This window comes from Sorex araneus, chromosome 3 (assembly GCF_027595985.1).
Source record: "Sorex araneus isolate mSorAra2 chromosome 3, mSorAra2.pri, whole genome shotgun sequence".
NCBI classification, from domain to species: domain Eukaryota; kingdom Metazoa; phylum Chordata; class Mammalia; order Eulipotyphla; family Soricidae; genus Sorex; species Sorex araneus.
Window position 1 is genome coordinate 47,668,391 of NC_073304.1, and position 17,374 is coordinate 47,685,764.

General features: G+C 43.0%; 1 protein-coding gene across 1 annotated transcript in view; it reads left to right on the forward strand.

The window, feature by feature from the left end:
* Positions 1 to 17,374, forward strand: part of NID2 (nidogen 2) — an 83,034-nt gene that overhangs the window by 15,351 nt on the left and 50,309 nt on the right. Inside the window, exons 4-7 of the mRNA XM_055133867.1 lie at positions 2,990 to 3,291; positions 12,352 to 12,501; positions 12,854 to 13,099; positions 16,184 to 16,384. Coding sequence (XP_054989842.1) covers positions 2,990 to 3,291; positions 12,352 to 12,501; positions 12,854 to 13,099; positions 16,184 to 16,384 — 899 coding nt within the window. The remainder of the gene's footprint in view (positions 1 to 2,989; positions 3,292 to 12,351; positions 12,502 to 12,853; positions 13,100 to 16,183; positions 16,385 to 17,374) is intronic.

The following is a 17,374-nucleotide window of genomic DNA, read 5'->3' on the forward strand; positions in this document are numbered from 1 at the left end:
TACCAAGAACGGTGAGTTCACTATGGTTTTGATTGGTGTTCTCTTGAGGATTAGTGAACATTAGATGCATTGTTGTTACTTTCTAATGTATCTGTTGACCCCCTGTATATCTTCATTACAAGTATGCGTATTTGTATTCTCTCTCCATTTTTCAGTGAGACCTTCTTTTCTATTGAGTTATAAACCTTTTTTGTTAATCTATTTTAAGTACTAGGCCTATATCAGATATGTGCTTTGTAAATATTTTTTCCTGTTCCATAGGTTGTCTTCATTGACAAAATAGTCAATTTTATTGACCATTTGTTTCTTTCTTTTTTTTATTGAACCACTGTGATATACAGTTAACAAAGCTTTCATGTTTGAGTTTCAGTCACACAATGATTGAACACCCATCCCTCCATCAGTGCACATTTTCCACAACCAATGTCCCCAGTATACTTCCCCTTTCCAGCCCTCCCCCTGCCTCTATGGCAGATAGTTTCCCCCATACTTTATCTCTACTTTTGGGCATTATGTATTGACCATTTCTTTATCTGTACAGGAATTGTTCATTTGATATGGTCCACTTGTTTAATTTTGCATTTTTTGCATGTGCTCTAGATTCAGATGTAAAGAATCATGCCAAATCAGATGTCAGGGAGCTTACACCCATGTTTCCTTGTAGGAGTTTGTGGCTTCAGGTCATATGCTCAAGTCTTTTTTAAAAATCATATTTGTTTATTTATTTATTGGCCACACATGAGTACTCCTCCCTGCTCCATCCTCAAGGGTGACTGCAGTAATTCTCAGGGGACCAAGTGGTGCCAGGAATCAAACCCAGAGCTCCTCCATGCAAAATATGTGCTTCAGTCCTTTGCCAAATATTTCAAATATTTAATTCATTCTAAGTTTAAATTTTGTGTAAGGTGTGAGATAATGATCTAGTTTCAATGTTTTGTGTGTGGCTAATCAGTATTCTCAGTTTCATTTATTAAAAAGATTTCTTTCCCTATTTATATTCTTGGCGTCTTTGTTGTAAATTTATTAACTACATACGTATTTATTTTAGGATTGTCTCTTCTCCATTGACTTATGTGTCCATTTCTATGTCTACCATATTGCTCTGATTACTGTAGCTTTATAATATAGTTTGAGATCAGGCAGCTGAGATTACTACAACATTATCTTTCTCAGGAATTTTGGCCATTTAGGGTCTTTTGTGGGTTCCATACAAATTTGCCTCATTGACTGGCTTTTTTTGTTTTGTGGCCCCACACCCAGAAGTTCTTAGGACTTAGTCCTAGCTTTGCACTTAGGGGTCACTCCTGGTGGATTTGAGTAACCATGTGGATCCTCACGATTGAACCCAAGTTAGCAGTGTGCAAGGCAAGCACCCTACCCACTGCACTATCACTCTGGTCCCCAGGCTGACTTTTAAAGAGAACTTAAATTATGTGAGACTCCATCTCTGGTAATCTGACACAAATCATAGAACATAAAGTGGTACATTTAAACTAGTCAGGGGGCCAAAGACATAGTACAGCAGGTAGAGAGCTTGCCTTGCTCATGTTCGATCTGTGTTTGATCCCTGGCACATATGGGTCCCTGATGTCCAACCTGTGGTTGATCCCTGATACCACATATGGGCACCTGAACACCACTGGGTGTGGCTCAAAAAACAAACAAAAATCTAGTCAGAGTCTTGCTTATCTAGTTTTTCCTTATTTTAGATATTTTATATGTAGCTATTTTCTTAAAATATTATGGCACATTGAATATTTTGAAGATTGAATGGAATTCATGTTCTTTTCTAATGGAGAAAATAAGTGAGCTCTCTGGTTCCAGATGTTCCTAAATACCATTCACCGCTTTGCTTTTTTTAGACAAGTAGCTATATTTCTTTTATTTTTTTTACATGGAATCACCATTTCCTGTGATTTAAATAATCCATATGACTAAGTAGCAAAAAGTCTCTAATATTATGTAAACCTGGGTTAACTCTTACGCTGACTGTAGTGAATTGTTTTGTTTTGTGATTTTTTGTTTATTTGATATAATCTAATGTAGGTGTTTTGAGCTTAGGCTTTATTGTTATTACTGAATTCAAACCCAAGCTCTGCCTTTCTAGTTGTGTAGCCTTAAGATTAGTAATAAAGACATTAATGGAGGGGCTTGGACACTTGGTGGGGGTGAGGAGCAGGGACTACATCAAAACCATAAACATTTGCACTATTTTAGCACATGACCTAAACTACAATAATGATGATGATGACGGTAAAAAAAAAATAGATAGCCTTGCTTCTCTTTCAAATTGGGCATAGTCACTGTCCTGTCTTGCAAATTGTATTGAAGAACTTTAATTACTCATTGAAGGGGTTATCAGAAGGATACCAGGTCGTTATTATTTAAGTATAAGATACCCCACCCCCCATTCAAGCACACATTTTTCTTGAGTGTATTTAAAGATTTTAGATAAAGTGGAAATGTAGTGCTGATACTGACTTGCCGGACTGGTCTAGTGTTTTGTGGGCGCATAAGCCATGAACTCTGTACATAAGATACATATTTGGTGGGATTGGTATTAGAAGACTGTATGCCTGAAACTTTACTCTGATTAACTTTGTGAATCATGGCGCCTTATAAAAAAAAAAGTAAAAGAAAGAGGCAGTATACAACAACATGTTGGTATAGCCCTTCTGGCAATCATCTATGTTTGGTTTTATTTGGTTTTCTACACCGGTGAACATTTAGTTTGGGGGTTCTGGGCTCTGGTGCACTCGGTTGTGCCCAGGGGCTACTCCCAGCTCTGTACTCAGTGGCTGCTCCTGGTAGTGTTCTGAGGACCATCCAGCACTGAAGATTGAAATTTTGGCTGACCTTGTGCAAGGCAAGAAGCCCCTTAGCTTTTGCCCTATCTCTAGCTCCAGTAATTTTTCTGTTTCAGAGTAAATTTCTTCCCTTTGGAGGGGAATGGACACTGGTGACAATCTCCTGTTTTCTTTTTATTTAGACATAGCAACCTCGAGGTCGGCGGAGTGTGGGCTTTTCGTATCGGCAGCACATCCCCCATGTATAATATCGAGCCAGCAGCATATGGGGGAGAATTCTCCAAACCCTACCCTGCAGCTCTCCGGGAGAATCCCTCCAGCCAAGAAGCTTCCCTGGAAAGTGAGAAGAATGGAGACCATTTAACTTATCCTGAGAAAGGGGATCAGGTGGAGCACCCCTTGACTGATCCAGAGGTATCATCCTTCACCCAAGACAGAACCCAGACTTCCTTCCATTCTGAAGATCATTTAACACCTAATGAAGGTAGGATTGGCTCCCCCACATGCTTCGCTGATACCCAGCCCCCCACCCCTGCCCCACATACTGCATCCCACACCTAGTGACCAGTCATTCTACCTTAAATCAGAATCTTCCATCTTGAACCTTAAACCAAAGAGTGACCCCAGAAAGTAAATGCTTCTGATTCCAAAGGCCCAATTGAGTCTTCTGAACAGCCAATAACCCATGGCTCAGCTTCATAGAACCCTCCCCAGACACCCCCACCACCTTATGCTAAAAGCAGAAGCCTCTAGCCCTACCCAGATAAAGGGGCAATGCTTTTGGACACAGAGTTGCCCATCCCAGCAGGTAGAAGGATCTTCCAAACTATCCCATGTCAGATGTCCATCCAGCATGCTGTAGCCGGGGACTTCTATTAGGGGCAGAAGACAACACTCGGGATAAATGGGTTAGCAGCTGGGTGCGTGAAAACCTAAGATTTTGTGTTTTGCAGAGAGTAGAGATTTTTTTTTTTCTCTCAGGCAAGTAAGTGAAATGTTTAGCCAAGAGAAGACTGGAACTGATTTTTAAAGCCCATGTTTTAAGAGATAGAGCATCTTTTATTTGCCAAATAAATCTTGGCAGGCAAATTTTGTTTGGAATCCCTTGGCTGTTAATAACGTTCCTTTGAAAATGGACCTCATAAAGCGAGAGGCGAAGAACAGAGTTGTTCGTGCCAGCCACGCTCTCAAGTGTAATGAAATATTTCGGTTTGAAAGTTCAGCAAAGGTAAAATGGTCTGAGGCATCACACGCATTCTAGTGAGGGAGAGCTGCAGCTCTGAGTTTGAGGAGGCCAGTTGGGCCGCTCCAACAAGCATTCCAGATTCTTCCTCCATGCCAGGCCAGCCCTCGAGCTCCCCTGGGTTAGACAAATCAGTGGTGTGGGGGAGAGAACAGCCCATGGGGAAAGAACACTGCTAACCACCTGTGTCTCGTCATCGCTGGTTCACGGCTGTGCAGCTGTGGTATTCACCTCCCTGGAGTCTTGTCCTCATTTCATGATTCACTGACCGAAGGGAGAGGCCAGGAGAGCCGTGCTGAGAGGAAGCAGCGGTTAATCAGTACAGACTCGGATCCCCGTCTCCTTCTCTTTCGTAGCTGAAACTTGCCACCTTAGCTCTTCCTGTCCAGGGGCACACAGATGTGACTGAGAAACCGAGAACAGATTCATTCCATTTGTTTCCGGGACTGCTCCTCTGACTGGTACTAGGAGGAGAGGAGTCACGGGTGAAAATGTTCCTCAGGCCTTCCCTTCCTTCATTTCTCCAGTTCCCATCCCCTGTGTGGTTGCAAACACGTTGACTGGGTAACAAGGGCCTTCTGGGTTCTTCTGCTGACTGACAAGGACTTATTTAATGCTGGTTACGTAAGCAGGGAAGAGGCTGTTTTGTTCCTCTCTGGCCTTGTGTCATGGTTAGAGAGAGAAGTTGGTGTCAAACTTGGATTTGCATCCTAAGCTACCATACTAGCCTGGTAACTCCAGGCAGCTTATGTAATCTCCAAACCTTCAGTTTCCTCCACATTTCTCAAGAGGATTAAATGAGATCATCCATGTAACTAACATCTATACTAGATGGTTCTTTATAAATGATGATCGCCTCTACTAACTATAAAAGGTTTAGTATAGTGACAGTGAGGCTGGGAGAGGGTAGAGAGTGAAGGCTTGCTAAAGGGATGTACCCTAATCAATGCTTAGGGACCACTTTTCTGTAAAAGAGAGGATGAAAATCTTATTGGAAGATTCCTGGCCCTTCTAACAATTTTGTGAATTTTCAGCATAAGTGTCTGGTATCCAACTAACATGTAAAGGTAGGAATTTTTTGACTTTTAGATAAAAGATTTTGAGGTGAAGATGGACTCCTGAGTGGGCTGTGTTCATTTGGGGATGGCAATTTCCTGCCCTGCAATGAACATAGATTATTGCAGAGCAGATCCAGAGAGTGTGTTCATAAAGAGTTAAGAAGAGGCTGTGTTACCTCCTTTGCCATCGTGTGTGCTGGGAGCTTCAGAGCAGGAGGTGAATGAACCACTTTGGAGAATAAAGCTAGCAGTCCTTGCCCTGGGGACACCAACTCCAATATCTGTCAGCTGCTGGAACGTATTATTCCTGTCATTTGGAGATGCTGTCGAAAAGGCAGATTCACACAATGAGACATTTTTCTCCTTCCCCCCAACACACAAAGGATATCACTAGAAGGTTATTCATCTTAAGGGGGATATCAGCTGTCCTGTATGAGTAAAGAGAAACAAACAATTTGAAAGTAGAGAAGGAAAATAGGGGAGATTCTATTTCTAATTCAGGCCTTAGGAAATCTATGTGCTACTGAGAAACCATGCAGTTGTTAAATACTTGGTTTTATTTTGTCAATGAACTTTGAATCTTTTGTTTGTTTTGTTGTTTGGAGGATGCTCCCAGATGGTACTCAGGAGGCCTGGGGGGGCCTATTGGCAATTCTCCAGTAACCCAGCTGATGTTTCCATGCTAAGGTCAGAGGATGTGGTGCTGCTGGGACCCTGTGGTACTAGGGATTGGCTGCATTTAAGATCAGTACCTTCACCTCTGTACTATGTCTCTGGCCCACAAATGGAATATTTTGGTGTGTTTTGTCTTTTGGGCCACACCCATCAGTGTTTAACTCTCTCTCTCTCTCTCTCTCTCTCTCTCTCTCTCTCTCTCTCTCTCGTATCAGGGATTGGGTCCAGGTCAGTGAGTATACAAGGTCTTAACTCTTGTACTATCTCTCCATCCTAACTTTGAATTTTTGAAGTAAAACCTTGGTAGCCAGAGATTCACTAGGCCAAAGTAAATGCCCACGGAGATGGCTGGTGGACGTAGCAGAGACTCAGCATAATCCATGCTACCAGTCTGCCCATGAGCCGTGCTTCCTGGTTTTCCTGCTGAGACAGTGGATTGTGGTGTTAGGCAGATAGAAGTTTGATTCCCAGCTCTGCTATGTTGTATGGGGAAGGACTATGCTCATTTTCCCCCTGTTTTCCTTGTTAACTATTAGAAATAAGCTGTATAACAGGGTATAGGAGCCACAATGCACAGTGCAGTTTATTTTCCCCTTTAAACTTCACAGTAATCTTGCTTAAGTAAGAAATTAAGATTTAGTCTAAACACCCCAACATCTCTCCTCCTTTTTAAAATATCCTCTTAGAGTCTTTTTTAGAGATACTTATTTTTGTTCAGATGATTATCTTTTTTGCTCTGGTCTACCCCAGGCAAGAATGTCATAATCTCCTTTTATTTGCTTTGTTCTGCTTCCACAGGCTATAGGATCAGCTGTGAAATGTCTGAAGGCTCTCATTTCTCTAGGAAGTACCAGTGGTTTCGTTGTCAGTAGTTTTCATGAAAAATATTGCCCAAGTACTAAGTGCCTTCCTTTGACCTGACACTAGTGGGAATTTTCACTCACATCTTTGAGTACCCCCTGAAACTCAGAGGAGGAACTTTACTTCCAACTCTGCCATCCGGGTTAGTCCTTAATATCGAGTCAGGAGGTACCTACTGTCATCATTCCTATCTTACAGAGAAGGAATCTGAACTTTGAACATTCTGGGTGGCATCTCTGACTACAGAGACTGTGAGGGAGCCCTGAGAGGAAGAGAGGAAGGTGACAGTTACATATTTGTGTCACAAGAGTCTAATTTGGCTCAGATATGCACTCAGATTTAATTAGGTGACACCCTGCATCCATGCAATTAGGTGGGACAGCTGTGCATTATTGAGGTCAGGTAGCACAGGTGTGCATCCCTGTATTCAGGTGGGACAGCTGTGTGTTTCTGTGGTTTGGTAGGTGTGTGTGTTCCTGTAGTTTGGACAGGTGTGTGCAGTCAGGTGGGACAGATGTGTGATACTCCAGACAGTAGCACAGGTGTGGATTTGGACTAGGGATCCTAGAAGGAGCCTCCTTTCTTGCTGACAGGAAGGAAACTATTGTGACAGCCTTTCCTGGAAGGCTGAATATGTGTTTTTGTTCATCCTGTTTTATATTCTCACATACACTATGAGTTTTCACACAACATCACAAGATACAATGAGTATAAAGGGTAGAAAGAGGGTAAGGGTGGAAAGAAAGGTTTGTGGTGGTGGGCCTGTGTGCAGGTAGGACATGGCAGTGGCATTCAGTGGTCGGGAGCTGCCTCTCCAGGCTCTTCTGGGGGATAGGCAAAGGACGGGTGAGAGGCGGATTCCCTGGCATCCTACGATCTCTCCCTTTACAGTGCAGTCGTAGTCGTTGTTTTGGCTGTCGTCCTGGTCAAGAGTTCCATCATCCAAGTCTCCTCGCAGACCTCAAAGTCTCCAAAGTCTCAGTTCTCTCCCTCATTTTCAGCATCACGTCATCAACCTTCTCATCCTCAACACCTAGTCTTCAGCATCTAGTCTTCACTCTAAATCTTTTCTTGGTGTCTTTTTTGTCCCCATGCTTTGTCTTCCCCCTCGGTCTCCTGCCTCTGTCTTCCTCAGTCTCTGTCTCTCTCTCTGTCTCCTGGTCTCTAGTCTGCTGCCATTGTCTTCCTTCTATCCATTGTCTTTTTCTTTGTAGTCTCTTGCCTCTATCTTCCATCTTCCTCCATGGTCTTCAGACTCCTCCAGTCTTAGTCTCTGTCTCCATCTGCAACTCCCTCTCTGTGCTGTGAGTTGTCTTCTTCTTCTCCCAGTTTTTAGTCTCTGGGAGACTAAAGCACAGTTATATAGGAATCATGTAGGGTGGGCATACAAATTTGTATTTGTATTTATTTGTATTTGTACAAATCAACAGAGAGAGGTAAAGGCCACTCCTTCTCAAGGACAAAATCTCATCTAAAGAGATTACTCAAGATTAGTAGGAGATCTGCCCCAGGATGGGATTTCATCCAGGCTATATTACTTTCTCCTCAGCTAGTAATCCACTTAAACAGTCATAGTAAATTTACTTCTTATAATAATTCTAGCACTGCCATTTTGTATGAGCAAAGTAAGAGATATATTAAGCCTAAAGTTTTGTTCTTCCTGGGGACATCTCACTGTATATTCCTCAGGCCAGGTCTTTCCTAACCCCAGCAGGGTCCTTATTCAGTTACCTCTTTTTTGGGGTCACGACAGAGTTTGTCCATGACCTTGCTCTTAACTTATAGTAAATATTATGGCGCTTGGCCTGGCTCATTTTGATGCCAGGGTAGCTCACAGCTTGCTCTGGGTCCATCAGGCCATTGTTGGGACCCTGCTCTTGGAGTGTTAGAAACTAAGGGCAAATGAGCTTTAAGTCAAGTAAAATATGGATGCCCAGGAGTAAATATTATGTTGGAGTCAATTAATGCCTATGTTCCATAGCATAGCATCAATTGTCATCCTGTGTCTATACAAAAAGGACATTGCTAAATAGATCATACAAATGATATAGAGGAAAGAGAAAAGCAGTAAAGGATTGTTAGTTGTGCCTCAGTTGCACTATTGTAGGAGTGGCTCAATAAACCTTAAGCTTCCTGTGGGAAGCTTAGGCAACTCAGTGTTATCCAACAATACATCTGTTTAAAAACTGCACTAGACCAGCTTGCCAGTAACTTATTAAGCCCATTATAATTATCATTTTGGTTCATGGTTTCTCATGGGATCTAAGGCAGTATTTTGTTAGAAAAATGCAATCTGCAATGTATTCAGTTCACACTTTTGTCCAGTTGTGTTATAAGTTGCTGGCTGCATTGCTGTACTTTTTTTCTTACTCCTATAAGATGCTGATGCTTAGTTTAGTTAGATCAGCTTAATTCTCCATGTCTATAGTCCCCCCCCCCATCCCTCATTTTCTCTCTATTCCACCCATCCATTTTTGGAATAGGAAATGGACCAAAGAATCAAATCAAACACAGAGGGCACTACAGGACACACCCATGATTTGAGAGAGCAGTGTTAGAGTTTGGTTTTATTTTGTGTCTGAATTTCCTGAAAATAACTGCTTTCTACACCTGCAGTAGATTTTTCACTTTGGTGCTGAAAAGTACATTGGGGAAAACATGTGCTTGGCAATGGAAGCATGAGACAGGGTGGGGTGTGGAGGTGGGGGGGGTGAGAAGGAGGGTGTCTGCCTGATTTCAGGGGCGAGGACACTGAGGAGACATAGCGCATTTCTGTGGTTTCCTAAGAGCTTCCTGAGCTCCTGAGTCATGATCATGGTTGTAGTCTTAGAATTTAGGACCCTCTGGGCACGCCCCCCCAAAAAAAACAAGTCCTTGTGTTCAGGGGAATGAGTCTGATGGCAGTTGAAGTCACAAGCGTCCATACAAGCACGTCAGTCCCTCCACAGGGACTGTCACTCTTAGTTGGGACAGTCTGTGCTGGAGGAACCCAAGAATTAACAAGATACATAGATAGTCATTTCTTTGTTAAAATGGGTTCCCCCTTTCCCTATGAACCCAATGATAGCAAAATTCAGCTTTTCTCACAGCTCCTCACCCTTATTTAAAAATATATGAGTATATGTAAATGATATTACATTCTGTTTTTTTCTACCATGTTATGATACTATTTTTAAAATTTGGATATTGGGCTGGAGAGATAGCACAAGGATTAGGCCTTTGCCTTGCATGTAGCCAATCCAGTTTTAATCCCCGGCACCCCCATAATAGTCCCCTAGGCCCCACTAGGAATGATCTCTAAGCAGAGAGTCAGGAGTAAGCCCTGAGCACCCTTGAGAATGATCCTAAAAACTGAAAAGATAAATAAAACTCTTTAAAAGATGAAATTAAAATTTAAGTTACATGTAATATTCTGCTTTGTCAAATTGTCATTTCCCAAGCAAATCATTCAGGCCTCTTCCAAATCTTGTCACCTGCTCTGTCCTTCCTCTGTTCCCAGATATTCCACCTGAACCTCGTTATCTGTCTCACCAGCCCCATGGCTTGCTGCTTTCCCAAGGCTCTATGTAGAGCAGTCAAGTCGTGTAGCAAGGCTCATGCTGCTGCCACCACTCATTTCTTGCCAGTGCTTTTTCTGGTGTGCTGGGAAATCTGTCTGGATGATCTTGGCTTTCTTTTGCCATTTAACCTGCTTTCGATAGCATGACTCCAGCCTGACTTGCTGAAGTCTTTGTAGCTCAGCCCCAAACACAGGATTGGATCTTTCATTAGCTTTGGTGATGTTTGCACATGGCTTGCACTATAGAGTCATAAGGTACAGCCCTCCGGACTCTGGAACCAGACTTCGGGATTCAAATCTCAGCCTTGCCACCTATTGCCTGTCTGGCTTTAGGAAAGCCACTTTAATCTGTGTCTCGCCTGACTTATCTGCAAAATCGTGACTATTAAAAACCACAGTTCCTGCTCTTAGGCAAAGAGTTTGTGGAATAGTAGCTGGCAAATATTAAACACTATTCAAATGTTAACTTGGTTCTCATTGACTTCCTGATACTAGTCTTTGTGCTGGCTGTACTGTTGGGACATTTCTTCTCCTGACCTCACCATTGGACTCTCTGTTTTCTCTTCTCCCAGGCATACTGGGAAAATATTGATCTTTCAGTATCTTCCCCACCACTATTCTGCTTCCTGTTTTTCAGACTGAAATCTAGAATACAACTCATTATTCCTACTGGGAGGGACTGTCATTCTCATAAGCTCCCACTTTACAGCATCTGAGCTTGTAACCCTGGATGGCTGGGGCCACTCCTGCTTTGTTCACATGCCCAGGAGTGTTCCCCTCCAGTTCCCTCCCCACCCCCCAGGAGGTGGAGGAAGAGATGCACATAGCCCCTCACTCTCCTGGCGACCCTGGCATCATCCTCAGTGTCAGGAAGAAAACTCCATCAATCAGCATCCCTGGTTGTCCCTCACTTCCTTGGCCAGTTCTTTACATCATCTGCTCTTCTTCTTTGGTTTCTTTGTAGCACACATAACCTACTTTTTCTTTCTTTTTTATTTTTTAGTTTCATTAATTTGTTTTTTAGTGTTTGAGTGTTTGGGCCACACCCAATGATGTTCAGGACTTATTTCTGGCTCTGTGCTCAGGGATCACTCCTGGCAGTGCTTAGAGAGCCACTTCGGGTGCTGGGGATGGAATCTGGGCTAGCCATATGCAAGACAAGTGCCCTATCTACTGTACAAAGGCTCTGTCCTTCTCTTTTTTTGAATAGGCAGAGGTAGGAGAGGGAAGTGGGAAATCCCTGCTGGAGCCCTGAGGTTATCTGGCAACCACTGTGGCATCCCAGCAGCACTGTATCTCAGCCAACCTCTCTTCCAGGGCTGGATTCCTGCTCGGGCCTTACACTTTGTAAGAATCCCTACAATGGCAGAGAATATTTTAATCACCAGCTTCCCTTCTCCCTCCCTTCCCTCTCTGCTTCTCTTTATAGACTTTTTATGTTCTTTACAGGCTTTCTCAGAAGGAAAATTTTTTTTTCTGGGTAGTAAAACAAACTTTGTTTAAAGTTCTGGGTCACCTAAAAGAAGACAAATGGTGGGCTGGAGTGATAGCACAGCGGGTAGGGCGTTTGCCTTGCACGCGGCCGACCCGGGTTCGAATCCCAGCATCCCATATGGTCCCCTGAGCACCGCCAGGGGTAATTCCAGAGTGCATGAGCCAGGAATGATCCCTGTGCATTGCCGGGTGTGACCCAAAAAGCAAAAAAAAAAAAAAAAAGAAGACAAATGGTTAGGCTCTGGCTGGTCTCTGGTCTTATTAGGAGGTCTTCAAGAAGAGGTTAAAGCATGCGAAATTGCTGAAATTTGGTCCTTTTTGGTGGTAGTGGGGTGTTGGACTGTATAAACATATGGTTACCAGTGGGGCTTCGTGTTTCTGTAGTCAAATCAGCGTGGCCCCATTTCCTCCTATTTCCCCAGCTTTGCAGTGAGACCAGAAGGGAGCTGTCAGTACGATCTCATGCCAGGAGTGAAAACAAGTTGATTCCCCTGGATTAAATGTTGTTCCTGTTGCTTAAACCATCAAAAACTCATTTGTTTACTACAACCTAGACTGATTGTAGCGGGCAGACTCGGTGTCTGAGATAACACTTGGCAGCTGCCGGGCTGAACTCACTCAGCCCTTCTCATCCGAGTCTGCTTTTCTTTCCAGCCTCCCCATTCAGAGCTTCCAGCAAGGAAACCTGTGAACAGAACCACATGCAGTGCTCACAACATGCCTTCTGCACCAACTATCCCACTGGTTTCTGCTGCCACTGTCACTCCAAGTACTACGGAAACGGGATACACTGTCTGCCCGAAGGTGAGGGGAATGGATGCGACTTCATGCCCATCTCTGCTTCCAGCTGCTGCTACTGGGAGATCAGCTTCTGGTTCTTGTGGTTCCACTGACTGGGTCAAAGCATTGCCAGCTTGCAAGTGCTCCATACCTCAAACAGGAATACCTGCAATCTGGATTCCCTTCTGGAAAATAAGCAGGAATCGCTCCTTCTCCTGAGAGTCATGTGGGCAGGGGTGGGGGCAGATAGGAGACACAGGAGGGAAGATGTGTCTGTTGCTTGGAAGGTTAATGGGTTGGTTAGGAAATCACAGAGCTCTGAGTCCTTTCTCAGCTGGAACAGTGGGCCAGGCTGACTGGATTTGCTGTCTCACAGGGGCACCAAACCGAGTGATTGGGAAAGTGAGCGGCCACCTCCGCGTGGGCCACGACTCCATGGACTTCTCCGACTTGGACCTGCATAGTTACATGGTGGGCAATGACGGCAGAGCATACACGTCCATCAGCTCCTTCCCAGTGCCCGCTGCCCGGGCCTTACTCCCTCTCATCCCCATCGGGGGCCTATTTGGCTGGCTCTTTGCTTTAGAAAAACCAGGCTGGGAGAATGGCTTCCGACTTACAGGTGAGTCGGGTTTTCCGAGCGGGTGGATAGTCACCGTTACTGAGATGCCATTACTCCTTGTGGCTGAGTCTTAAGGTTTGTTTAATTTTGGGCTTTGTGCTCACACTCAGTGGTGCTCAGGGCTTACTTTTGACTCTTTGTTTAGGGATCAGTCACTCCTGGTGATACTCAGGGTATCATGTGCTGTTTTGGGGATGGAACTGAGTCCACTAGAATCAAGGGAAGAACTTTACCCCCCACTGTGATCTCTCATCCATGTGCTAGGTTTTTAGTTAGTGAAGAAGATTTAATTCTTACAGTGTTCCAGGGGCACACACAGGTGGTTTTTTGTCTGGAGGTAGTTGGGGATGATTTGGCCTTGAAGAACTGCTTTTATTGATTGACTGATTGATTGATTTGTTTTGATGTCATACTCATTGGTACCAAGGAACTATTTCTGACTCTGTGCTCAGGAGTTGCTCCTGGTGGTGCTCAGGCATTCCTAAACAGTGCTGGGGATTGAACCTGGTCTTCCTGCATGCAAAGCATGCCCAGAACTGCTTTTAGAAGACAGTGATTTATTTCGGGTAAATTCTATGAGTTCTGAGTAATATGATGACTCTGTTTGGAGGATTTGGGTTCTTGCCTTTGTTTACTGCAAGTTATTTGTGAGCTTTGTTTAATTGATTCATCAATCACAAGTCTATCAAATAGTGATTGATCCATATAGACAATCAGAAGGCTTTTGAAGGTGATTCTGCTGGAGGGGCAGGCTTGGGTGGGGGCTTTCCTCTTCTCCCACCCCCACACCTATGACCGGTAATAGTACCATTTTCTCGCATTACTGGACACTAGAGCAGACTGTCAGTCTGTCATCCTGAACAAACCTAAAAATCTTGGAGCATGGGCACCAGAGCAGTCGCACAGAAGGTGGAGCACTTGCCTTGCATGTGGCCAAGCTGAGTTTGATACGCAATCCCTGCACTCTGCCTGGAGTGATCCCTGAACATAGCTCTAGGTGTGAACCTGCGCACAGTTGGGTATGGAAGAAAATACAAAAATACAATAAAAATTAAAAACCATGACCCCATAAAACAAAAGCTCCTGAAATGTGGTTTCACCTCAGAAATCGCCCTGACAGCTATATTTTTTATTAGTGAATCACCGTGAGGTACAGTTACAGACTTACAAACTTTTGTGCTTGCATTTGAGTCATGCAATGGTCGAATATCCATCCATTCACCAGTGCCCATTTTCTACCACCAATGGTCCCAGCTTCCCTCCCACCACCCCCACCCCGTCCTCTTCCCATCTCACCCTGCCTCTGTGGCAGGGCATTCCCTTTTGCTCTCTCTCTCCTTTTGGCTGTTGTGGTTTGCAGTAGAAGTATTAAGTGGCCATCATGTTTGGTATTTTTATTGCACACAATGAAGTTTTTCCCCTACCTCCAGCCACATAATTCAGTAGTTTCTTGTTAGTGCGCAAGTTAGTGTGCACTAGCATGTTAGTGCAGTTGTGTTATGCTACATCCAAGTATGAAACATTGGTGGTACATGTCAGCATCAGTGTGTTGATCAAGGCTTAAGTAAAACCTTGAGTCAAATAATAGATTAATGAAATATAGTAGTTTTGGTTTGAAATTTAGATGTACAATGAATAATTTGAATAGGTTAGCTTAGGCATGCCCAAATATCACATGGAGAATGCTTATACTAAAACAATTTTTTTGTTTTGAAAACAAATTTCACTTGGTGGGGGTGGGTTCCTAGTTTTATTTGTTTTTTCTAAGTCGAGTAGTCTTAGAAAGGTCAAGCTTGTTTCCAGGCATTGATTTTTAAAGCAAATTTTTGAAATAGTGACAGAAGGTGCTTCACTTTATGCATTTATGCAATCTATTTACCTAAATACTTAAATCTCCACTAACCCTATTTACATTTCATTTGTTATGATATTTCATTGTCTATAATTTTGGAAAAGTTTCTTGTTTGTAAACAGGTGACAGAAATACATTTGGAAATTTGGACTAGGATATATCTTAGAAGAACACTTGCCTTGCATGTTTGACATGTTAGATTTGATCTCCACAACACCAAAAACATTTGGAGAAGGGTGGGTTTTGGAGGCCATACCCAGAAGTGATCAGGGCTACTCTTAGCTCTTTGTTCTGGGGACACTCCCACTGGTACTGATGGACCATACAGTGTTAGAAATCAAATCTGGGTCAGCCACATGCTAGGTAAATACCTTAACTTTGTACTCTCTTTCCAGCCCCCCACCCCAAATATTACTTTTTTTTAAAATGTAGCTTACAAACCATCCGTAAATTTAACTTCTAATCAGTCTTGGACATTCATGATCCTATTTTCAGAAATTTTTTATTACTTTGGATTTCAGGGATTTTTTTTGTTTTTATTTTTTACGTGTAAAATGCTAACTTAATGAAAAACCAAAAAATTCTGTTAAATGGAGTTAGGATCACAAATATAAGGTAGAAAAAAAGGTAAAATGATCATGAAGGAGAATTAATTTGGTATATTTCTGGAAGACCAGTGTGTTGGTAAGTAAAGAGCAAATGGGAGAATGGAGTGAAAGGAAGTAAGAAGTGATAGAACATAGGCATCATTATGTATTTTCACTAAGAAGGCTGCTTCTGTGGTATTCATATCATATGAGCACTCTTGCAGAACAATTGTAAACTGTACACAAAATAAAGCCTTAAACTACAGCGACCTGAAGTCATTGGAGTGATCAGAGATGCAGGCCAATTTGGGACGGATGTCAAGAGTTGGCACAGTGCGACTTTCCATTTAGTTTCTGGCCAAGGGCAAGACACATTTCAAACATAGTGGTTAAACCTCCAGTTGAACAGTTCATTTCACACAGAAAACAAATTTCTCCCAAGAGAAATGGCATGACATGAGCAGAAAGAAACTACACTCTTTAATAGAAGAAAAAAAAAAAGGAAGCCCTTCATCTTAGATTTCAGTTCAGCTCCTTGAATGCCAACATCAATAGAAATTGGGAGAAGTTCATAATAATCTGGAAATTATTACTGGGAGAAGCTAAGCCTCTCTTATCTCCATGTTGAAATTTTGCCCCCTGCAGGTGCTACCTTTATCCAGGACATGGAAATTACTTTCAACCCAGGAGGGGAGAGGGTTCAAATCACTCAAAGAGCTGAGACATTTGACTCTGAGAACAATATGTATGTTCATACCCACATTCATGGCCAGCTACCTTCCATTCAGCTACCTTCTGCTGTTGATATAGAGCCCTACAAGGAGCTTTACCATTACTCAGACTCAGGTATGTGTGACCAATTTTCACATCTGTAACTGGGAATAAAGCATCTCTCCCAAGATATTTGTGAAGATGCAGCGAATTACTACATGGAATGTCCTTAGAACAATGTGTAACATGTGAAATGAGCTCAATATCATTGTTGTTATTGCTATTAACTAACTATTAAATAGATCCTGAGAAGATTGCCAATTTCTATACATAAGAAGGTTAATACTACATTATTTAATAATAATATCATCAATATCAGCCTTGTTTGGGAGAGGTTGTCAGGGATGGGTCAAGTATATCATTTTTAATCATCCTGCTTTCTGTACCAGGGAAAAGTATTAGAATCTTTATTCGTAACCTAATTCTCATCTTCTTTAAAATCACAGCCCAATCTGCTTCACAGCATTACAACCTAGATGCTGGATTTGGTAATAATGCATAAAGTCAGGCAAGCTGAAGTTTAAAGTAGGGGGGAAGTTGAGAGTCTGAGAGCCTCTTTCCTCATGTATAGAGGAAGCTCTCTTCTCTCTACCTGGAATAGCTAATATGGTCAGTGTGATGTGTTCTGTGAAATGCTGCCTGAAGGAAATGTGTGCCTCGATCTCATGCACCTTTCTGCAGCCCCAGGTTTTGGTTTGAGTTGCATGATAATACCTTCTGGCCTTTGCTTTTCTATGGTTAAAGAGCCAAAAGTCAGAGCAGAGATGGGGAAGAGTGGGCCAGTGAGGACTTGGACTTGTGTAGAAGAGTTTCAGACCAGATCGTGGGTCTGTGCTGCCCATGCAGGGGGAGAAAAGTGGGCCTTTACTTTCCCAGGAAACTGCTAGACTTGAATCAAGCACAAGGTGTCACCATGGTGTCAGGCAGAGGACAAACTGGACAAAACTCAGGTATAGAGTCAGAAGGACTTGAGCCCAGTCTTACCCCTACCACACTCGGCCTTGTGTCTCTGGCCATGCCCTCACTCTGGAGGGCTCTGTGCACGAAGCAGCAGGGCTGCTGTGA